At 43.2% G+C, this 9,941-nt stretch overlaps 1 protein-coding gene across 2 annotated transcripts in view; it reads right to left on the reverse strand.

The window, feature by feature from the left end:
- The window catches only part of LOC149360568 (uncharacterized), a 68,809-nt gene extending 59,078 nt beyond the window's left edge, over window positions 1-9,731 (reverse strand). For both annotated transcript variants that reach the window (XM_089572400.1, XM_089572399.1), the window contains exons 1-3: window positions 9,079-9,731; window positions 3,337-3,488; window positions 447-520 (exon numbers count right to left, since the gene is read on the reverse strand). In XM_089572400.1, the coding sequence (XP_089428526.1) occupies window positions 447-520; window positions 3,337-3,488; window positions 9,079-9,177 (325 nt within the window). In that variant the 5' untranslated portion in view covers window positions 9,178-9,731. The remainder of the gene's footprint in view (window positions 1-446; window positions 521-3,336; window positions 3,489-9,078) is intronic.
- Between the last annotated feature and the right edge of the window lie 210 nt (window positions 9,732-9,941).

The following is a 9,941-nucleotide window of genomic DNA, read 5'->3' on the forward strand; positions in this document are numbered from 1 at the left end:
GTCTGCAAAGAAGGTAAAGAAACCATGTCCTACGCTACGGTAATCTGCAGGCAAATTAATGTATGGAGTTTTCGTTTTTGCAGATTTTTGATCAGGCATATCACCATGAGTTGTGGTCGGCACTAAATCTAAGACTTCGTGCATTCAGCATGCTAACATGTTCTTGTACTGCTTGGTTTTCATTTATGTGTTTGTGTACATGATTTGCTGCACGCATTAAGAATTTCATTTTCGGTGGATTTTTTTTCTGAAGAACTATACCTGCATATCAGTCTAAGGAAGAAATTGTGGGGCTGAGCTCAGTCTGGGGAAGAAGGGTGCGAACAGGAATAATTACCCACATTCGTATCACCTGATCTTTCTTTAGAGGTAGAAAGTAGGTTGCTTCTATGAATGATATGTACCAGAAGACACTAACGCAGAAGTGGGGGTGCATTTTCGTTTACCTTTGTTCACCACGACGGTAGCCTTGTTGTCAACATCGGGATCTGCTCTTGTGTAATCGTAGGTTAGGAAGCGCCTGTAAAAATTACGAGCAAATAAAATGTTAGACGAGAAAGTTGGAAAAAAAAATTTAATATATCGCATCCGTTACGACGAATCCTATCTAATACGACATTGGAGGTTACGTCACCTTCAACAACAGATTGAGAATGGGTGTGTCAATGCCAAACGTTTTCCTCATGAATGAGAAGCATAAAATTTGATTATCCATTAACAAAGCTCATATACTTTTGATCAGAAGAAATTTTCATTTTTAAATCCTAGAATTAGCATAATTTTTGAAATTTATACAGGATGACTTCACATTAACGGGATGGTGTGCATTAAAATGATCACTCTTTGAAGCAATCATTTTTGGAAAATGCAATGCTAGTCATATTCACAGCACGTACTCAAGCAGTAGAAAAGTAGTCGAGGTTGAAACACCGTTTATATTGCGAATAGTATGAAATTGAAGCTTGTAATACGGAAAATGGTTACGGATATAAGATTGATGCCATGAGAAAATCTTGTCACGTAGTAAGGTGGTGTGTAATGTAAGAACCTGAAGTCTGAGAAGGTTCTCGCAGAAACCATGCAGCTTTTGGTAAATTTATACTTATATTGGTCGTGAGCAATAGACTGCTGAGTTTGTGAATGTTGGCTCAGGGAAGAGAGATATTATTAGCGCGGTTCCCCCATTCAAAGATAAGAGAAACGATTTGTGTCGTATTCGCTAGACTTTTGAAATGTCTCATTGCACAGGGGACTGAGCTTTACAATTGAAAATTTAATGCTGAATATCTTGTGTGCAATAAAATATTTGTACTCAAAACCGTCTCATTCCTACTTCTCGAAATAGGGTATATACAACTGCTTAAGAGAAATATCTGCGTTAATAAAGGAGGGCAATCGACACATATTACGCCAAGGCGATTTAGACTATCAGGGACGCCGTGGTGGAAGAATCCGGAAAATTTCGTTCACCTGTGCTTCTTTAACGTGCTCTGACATCGCATATTACACGGGTCTCTGGCATTCCACCTCCACTGAAATGCTACTGTCGCGGCCCGGATCAAGCCCGCAGTTTTCGGGTCTGTAGCCGAGAGCCGTAACCACTAAGCCACCGCGGCGGAAATATACAAAGGAAAACAAGCGCTGATGGCATCAGACAAAAGAAAAATCTGCTGCAATAGTAGAATTTGTGCAATAATGGGATATAATATGATAAATTCATACGACAATAATGCACAATGCAATATCAGAGATGAACAACCCGATGAGGCTAGCGTAAACGGCTGCTGAGCTAAGGGTACATCATTGAAAGAGGCTGGAAAAACTGAAATGTTTGGCTGAGCGCTCAATTCATCAATTGTCCTCGAAGCACGGAAATATACGTTTAAGCCCGAGGCTTTGCTTTAGCCTTCGCGGAGTCCTTTGGGACGACAAAAAAATTAAAAGTACTCCTATGCCTTCAAATAGGGCTACAAATCTTCTGAAGGTAAAGGAGGCATTCCGTTCTCCCCCTCGCGCTGAAGGACTGTAATTACATGACATCCGGTTCGACTACATTGTCATAATTAGTCTTGTTAAAGAAAAACTAATTTTTTTGCCATCCAGGCGTTTCGCATATCCATATGGGGGGTCATTTGCTGTCTTCTTGCCTTTTATAGCATATTTTCAGGTATGAGGGAGTTTAGTTCTAGAGGAAAACGATTTTAGCGATAATTTTTCATGGCCTTTGTTGGGGTGATTGGCGTGCGGGACGTGGCGAAGGACCCGCCCGTTGAGATGCTCTCTGAGTTTGAGTTACTGAAAATTTGAAGGATCTTCGTTTACCTATAACTATAAAATAATGATCAAAGTTGTAGCCGCTTCTGACGACAGTTGACCCATTCGACACGCTGACAATTTTTTTTATACAAGTACCTGCAGCGCCCAGGGGCATTTTAGCAGGGGAGACAACAACAGTAAACATACACCTAAAATGAGCATGTAACAAGTACTGAAAATAAACAATAAGGCACATTTGTCCAAAATAAAATAGAACGCGTCACTGAAATGTCAGTCGTAGAAAATAAGTTTTGAAAGGGTGGAAAGCCTCTTCGACAGATTGGCCGCCGGGAAAGACTGAAAATGTTTATCCGTTTTACATTGTTCTATGCTGTTGGGAAGCCTATTCCAATCTGAACAAGTATGAGGAAAAAAAGAATTACGAAACACTTCAGTTCGACATCGCGGTACAAGAACTTTCAAGTTATGATCGCGGCGTTCAGACATAAAATGTGGAGGTAGAATGTACAAGCTCTTGTTTATACCCGTGAGACCAGAGTATATTTGGAAAAAAAGCTCTAATTTTGCGGTTAGTTTCCGGTGAGCCAGTGTTTCCCGCCTAAGGTTTTCTTTAACGGATGTGATACATGAAGTCAGTTGTCGGTTAATTGTGACGCAATATGTAGGACGAAGTACCGTGTTTTTCTGGCTTTCCGGCAAAGCTTTTGCACCTTTCCTCAATATTTTCAGCAACGGCTCCGTTGCCACTAAGGCAGGAAGGTTCCAGGAATTTATAGCGGTCATCAGTTCAAAACCTTGAAATATCATTCGGAGCTGTCCTGTGTCATAATGCAACTATATACTAATCATTGCCATCCTTGTCGCTTAACAGACGACACTCGTGTTGAAATTTTTTTCGCAGTAAATGAGGCTACTAGTATACTCGTTGCGCTGTGACACGGCGTATAGGTACTTCACGAGGTCGGAAAAATGTTCAAGAAACAGCAACCGCTGTGAATTTCGCTGCCACAAGGATTTTTATTTCAGAGATGGAATCGACATATCTAATTTCTTACTTACTCTTCAGTTCCGTTCAGTCCTTTCAAGTGGGACACGTATGTAACAGTTTTTTCCTCAAGATTCATGTCTTTCCTGGTGCCTGTCATACATAGCAGGGACGGATCTTCGAAGGAGGATTTCACAGCGGCAGTATTAGGGAAGGCTTCCACCATCTGGAAGAAAATCATAAGATTCAGTTTTTTTGTGTGTTGCGGTAAAGGCGCGCACCTCTGTCACTTATCGACAAGCATGTTTTTGCCAAGAAGAAATAAAACACGGCTATGCCAAACGACGACGGGGCACAACGCGAATCAGGACACGAGACGAGGGCTTCATAAAGAGAAAGAATTAGAGCATAGATGCACTTTCTGAGCGAACAAAATCACAAGGACAGTTACAACGCACCCAACGGCGCGCCTCCATCATTCTGTACCACAGCCACGACCATGGGGCTATGAACAAGTTACTTAAAAATATTTTTCACCTTATTTTAGGTGCAACGTATACGGTGAAGTTAATGAAGAAGAGACGAGGAAAAAAAGTTCGTTAATTAGGCGATATAAACAAGATACATATTGATTAGCCTACTTTGGAATGAGCAACGATTCAATCTCTCCATGACACTTTGTGGCGACAAACAATATTTTCTGGCCAGTGTGAGTAAGTGCATCCATGTTGACAGGGTAGTCTTCGAAGTTATTCGTTTCAGCAGACTGCCGCTCTTATTTTAGACACCTCGGACAATAGAACCCGCAGTAAAACCCCAGACGACAATTGCAAACTTACTTCGCCTTGCACTGATTATCAAAGCGGTCGCTGACAGAATGACCTGTTTGGACGATATCGCCCATTTGCGGCGGGTAGACAATTCCTCCAGAACAAACTTCCGCTCAGGTTCCTCCATTGGAAAATTTAGATCATGTTCAAAGAATAACACAAATGGTCCTGTCGTAACAAAAGATTTCCTCCAATGTTGTACTACGATCCTCAACTGCTGTCTACTTTTGTGCAGGTACGCTACCTTGATATTGCACATTGTATTCGTTCAGATGATCGTTTATTGCGGCTGCTTCCACGCCCCCTCTACCATAATCGCGGTTTTGCTTTTGTCTCTGTGTACTCTGAGTTAGCACACTCCCTTAGTAGCCTCCTCTTGAGCGAGGATGATGAAATTAGACCTGGACCACATAGTTCTAAGGCAATATTCCAAAGTCAGATGAAAACCACATGAGGGTCCAGTGATCATTCGACTCTTACTTGCTCGTAGACTGCCGAGTACAGCAGCGGCGATAGCGAGGCCGTGATTACGCCCTCTGTAGCCGATGTGTTTGCAAGGTTGCTCGCTCGGGAGGAAAAGATCGCAGATGGCATTGCTGAAATTATGTCACTTCATGTGCCGGTAAACGTGTGTTTTGAGGTCCTGAAATCGCATATCGCTGCAGTCGAATCAACTTTCGTGGAGCCCGGCTATTCTAATCCACCCACCATCGTTCTCGGAGACGAGCTTATGTCTTTCACTGAAGTCGTAAACAACATAGGTTTAAGCAACGAAAGCTTGGAAAATCTTTCCCGCAGAAATATTTTCACTCAGCATGGCCTAGCGGAGATAGTTGGCGAGAACACCGGTACGCTGATTTCAACCGTGACAAATGTAATCACAGAGATTGGCTGCCCTGAGATTTAAAGGTGCCACAAGTTAGGTACAAGTCAGCGTAGCACCTCTCACCCTGTCATATTCAAGTTAGCTAATTTTGGCGCAAAATTAAAATCGTAAAAACTGCCTTAGAACAAGAATTGGAAATTCGCTTCACGAAGAACTTCTCACCACGTGTCTGTTCCGTACGTAAAAACCTGTGGGACCTTCTATTCTTTCAATGAAAGTAGCGCCAAAATTTTTATACGTTTTGACCATATTTTTATCGATAAGATACGTTATGACTACTGTGACAAAACAAATTTAATGGTGCAAAGTTACGACACATGGCCGCAATGCCCAAATAGCTAGCCACTGAGAGCCTCCTTATGACTTCGCCGTGATCTAACGGTAAACCTTAGGATTTCAGGATTATGAACATTAACGCTACACGGCTCGTAAATAAGTTTCCAATCCTGTTTTCGCTCATTTCCTCGCATTGCCCACACATCGTTGGCGTCACTGAAACGGGGTTGCATAACGACATATTGTACGTCGTGATAACCCGGCCAGATTTCAACATAGTTCGGGCGGACCGGCATTTCGGCAAAAGGTCTACATAGCTGTATCCTTTTTTTCCGCTCCTACTTAAGCTATTACATTCTTCCTGGCCCACCCGATTTCAAATCAGTATGGTGCAGGGCGAATTTAGAACGGAAGTCGCTAATAAGGGGGGGAGTATAACGTCCTCCTGGTTCTTCCATTAATCAGTTAGACAGCCCCAGCGACTTTATGCATTAGCAGAACCTTACTACGTAGAATCTTGTCCTCGTGATGGATTTCAACGCAGTCGGTATGGATTGCCCAACGTTCGCCGTTAGCTAATCGTTGTCTATTGAGTTGTTGGACATATCTCTATCTTTAGGGTTAAAACAAATCATAAACGATTGCAGTTGTGGTAATGGAATTTTAGATTTCGTCTTTATCAGTGCTTCCCTGCTTGAAAATTGTGGATTGTGAAGTTACTAACCGTTTATTTCATCAGAAAGCAGTTTTCATCTGAATTCCTTGTTCGCCTCGGAAGACACAGTACGTTTGTACTACGTTTCGCGTTTTTTCACGCGCCGACAATTTTCCATTACCGATGCACTATGTGAAGCGTGTGAAATATTTGAACAAATTAGCGTCTTCAATGGTGACAGTGTTTCATTCAATTTCTTTGAAAACATCTTCCACGAATGTGTGCAGAGTCATGTGCCAATAAGAAAAAAAACAAATATCAGGGTACCATGCATTACGAGGGAATTGCTTCAACTGACGCGACGTGTAAACAGGCTCCCACGGTGGAAGTGTTCTGGCGACCCTTTGAAGGCAGCCGACTTTGATGAAGCGAAGTAGGAACTTCGACTGAAGACAAACTCTGCGAAAGGCTTCTATTTTTGCGTCACACTGCAGAACTTAAATGAATAGTAACCCTCTCCAATCTTGCAAATCAATTTTTAAATCAACAAGAGGTCGCTGACGTCGTAAGGTGACGTGCCCTCACCAAACTTGGAGGGACGTCGCCACACGATATGTGTCCACGCAGAGCGATGCCAGCAAGTGCAGTGTTCCGACATAGAGACATCATATCGTCTTGCCGGTTAGGCGTTTCTGGCGATAAGACATGGGGTCCCGAAACTGTCGCACAGCTGAGGAAGCGGTTGCGCCCAAATCTGTGGGTGACCTGGAACTAAACTGCTAGCCGCATCTGCTCTCAGGCATCTGTCAGGAATCAACCGGTCACCTACAAGCGCATAGACGTGGCCTCTATGGAAGCCGGCCGGAACTGCAGGTCGGGGTTCTTTTCGCTGGCAAGTTCAGTTCGAGGGGCGCCCACTACGCACTTGTTGCCGCGTTCCCACAAGTAATGTGGTTATGTCTCTGATAGAAGTTATAATAAACGATAGAACGTCTGGAATTCAAACGTTTTACCCCATCCGCGAAACAGAATTTCGAGAACCAGATTGCTTCGCGGCACGTTGCAGTGTGCTGTAAAAATGGTCACAAGGACAAGCTGTTCCTTAGTATATAATTATACTCCTGACAAAGTTCATTCATTATTCAAGAAATAAAACTTATAACCAATCGTCCACAATCAAATATCATTGCCTGAAATGCGATTTTTAGCCTCAGATTCTTCTAGCGAAGCTTCATGTGCGCTTCATGTACGTAGGTAATTTACTAAATCTCCATTTATATTTTTTTCGTGTATTTCAAGGGTGTTTGAAGCATATTTTAGCTAAAGTATGTTCCAGAAATTTTAATAGTATATTTAAATACACAGAAATAAATTTCAGGACAGTATTCTATACACACCAGTAGTACCTTAATGAATTCAGTATATCTTTAAATTACAATATAAATATCCCGCCGTATATTTTAAGGGTGTTAATTTTCGCTAAGGCGACTATTTTCTCTCAGCGGTCACCATCTATTGCGACGAGGCTTAAAGCAGCGGGTGCGATGCGCAAGGTCGGGCACCGGACCATTCCTAATAGCCTGAGGCCAGATTTTCGATCTCACGCCACACTTTCTTCTTCGCCTGGTTCTGGGACTAGACACTCTAGGAAACTTTGCCATCATCTGTAGACTTTAGTTGCTTTGAAAAATTACAACTCAATCTCAGGTGGTGTCACATGTGCTTGCAATGTAAAACAGACCAAAGTATAAGCGTGGGTGAGTTGGCAGGTGCTCATTCTAAAAGGCGCAGACAAGACAAGGGCGGCGAAAAGAAACGTGCAGTCTTTGTCAAAAGTAACCAGGCTACATGGTTTTGCTTCTCAGTCGTATATTAAAGCTATTATACCAGTCCTCAAGCTCTAAATCTCTGTATGGTAAGGAGAACCCCTGTCCTCATCTTCAAAGAACTTTTCGACCTTAGGAAAAGCTGTAAAGGCTCTACTATACAAATGAGAAGCAAACCATGCAGCCTGGTTACTTTTGACAAAGACTGTACAACACGAGCGCTGTGTTGTACGTTTCCTTCCGTCGTCCTTGTCATGTCTACTCTGTTTTAGAATAAAATAGACCGTCTACTGTTTTTTTGGCCTCTACCCAAAGTTCAGTGGGTCTCGATATGCCGTGATCTAGAAGGCCTTAGCCTCCACGGCATGTCCGAGAATTCAGTGGTCGGACGGCGGTCGCATGAGTCGTCAAGCCTAAAGATGTACAGGGTCCGTCAAAAGTTCCAAGGCCACAGGGTTTGCTTTTGAGCAGCATAGTCGGGCTGTTGAGAAACCCTCGAAGCTCAAAATATCTGTAGAGAATAGAAGAAGGATCGTTCTACCATCTGAGAACCTCGATAGCTCTATCGGAATCTTAAGTGCCAGGATATACCGATGAAAAGCGGACCATGTGGCCTGGGAACTTTTGACGGACCCTGTACCATAGCGTGCGTTTTTCCGGTGTCTGGTGAGGTCATTCTGGCGCAAAAGGTTCGTGAAACCCGCTCTGGCAATTCATTAAATTTTGTGTATGGTTGTTTCATCCTGTGCTGTCTTTCCATCTTAAATGACCTCATCCCTTACCCCCCCCCCTCCCTCCTGCAGAATTGGCCAATGGAACAAAGTTCTGGTTAACCTGCCAACCTTCCTTCTTTTTTTCTGCTTGAATTTTTTCGTAGTTTCAAGATGACTTGCGACATAGTTAAATGCTTCTTGCTGGTCTACCTCTCTTGCAGGCGCGTGTTGCGAATGGCAGTGCGTGTTCGCAGTAGCGATAAACCTTTTCGCATTGATCGCTAATGTTTTCAGCCGTACAATGCCATTTTGCTAGAGTGAATGATGACAACTGAAGAAAGAAACTCAGGGCGCGTATAATGAAGAATTCTCATTGAACCCGATGTACTTCCTGGGCTTATGTATAATATACAAGCAATGAAATTTTACCAGAACGTTATTATCCCCGTGCTACAGATCCCAAGCGAATAAGGGTAACATGTAATTACCGTCTCTGCCACTTCCGGTACTTTTGAATGAGAGCTGGAAGAGTTAACCCTATTACTCAAAACAGGAGGCTAAATACTTGTCGTTTAAATCTTGTCCCCGCTAGAGTGAGCCCAATAGAGAAAACATTGCAGTGGTCCTTACCCGCCAAAATGAATACGTTTCGCTGCCTGCAGCACCTCCCGCCAGGAAGACGACTAGCAGCCAAGCCATGCCTGGTACACAGTGTGCCATCTGGGTCATCGCGAAGGGAAGTGCACAGCAACTGCCTTAGTCTGCTTTTATTCACTCGTTTTGGGCGCAGGAAATGCGCACTTTCAACTGCGCACTCGCTTTGCCACGTGCAATTCCTGCATAATCTGATGATAACGAAATAGGGGCAGAAGCGAAAGACCGCCGGCTAACTTGTTTGCGTCCAGTGTCTGACACATAGATGAAGATAGATGAAGTATGTACATTCCACCCTATGGTCGTCTGATGTAAGTGTTTTTTTTTTCGAGCGTCTGTTTTTGTAGACAATTCAAGGACCTTGAAATTCCGACAACACAAGTGGCACGTGGAACATATACTAGCTGACTATGCTAGGCGCATTTAGCTAACAGAACTCTGGTTGCGCTCTTTAATTTCAGCGGCGCACTCTCGGAGGTCCGGAGAGATTTTTAAAAATTCCTGCGGAGTTTTCTTCATTGCTGTTACCCTTTGTTACAGCCTTGCGTTTCGTTTCCCAGAACAAAATGCGCCCTATTTGCGACTTAAAGAGATGATAGTTGGCCATATGTGAAAACTAAACGTGGGCTCCATTTGCGGCCAGTGTGTTTTAGTAAAAAGGGCCTTTATTGATTCTTGAGTGCGGACAAAACACATAACCTTCGATTAGTGACGAATTGGCAGCGTAATATTAATCACTGCACGTACAGTTCCGATAGGCTTAGGTTCGCGTTTTTCTCATGCGAGCACACCAGAAGAAGCCGCACGAGCCGGAAGAAGAAGACGGGAGAAGCCTGATC

The sequence above is a fragment of the Amblyomma mixtum genome, chromosome 2 (genome assembly GCF_055824585.1).
Source record: "Amblyomma mixtum isolate Tamu chromosome 2, ASM5582458v1, whole genome shotgun sequence".
Classification (NCBI taxonomy): domain Eukaryota; kingdom Metazoa; phylum Arthropoda; class Arachnida; order Ixodida; family Ixodidae; genus Amblyomma; species Amblyomma mixtum.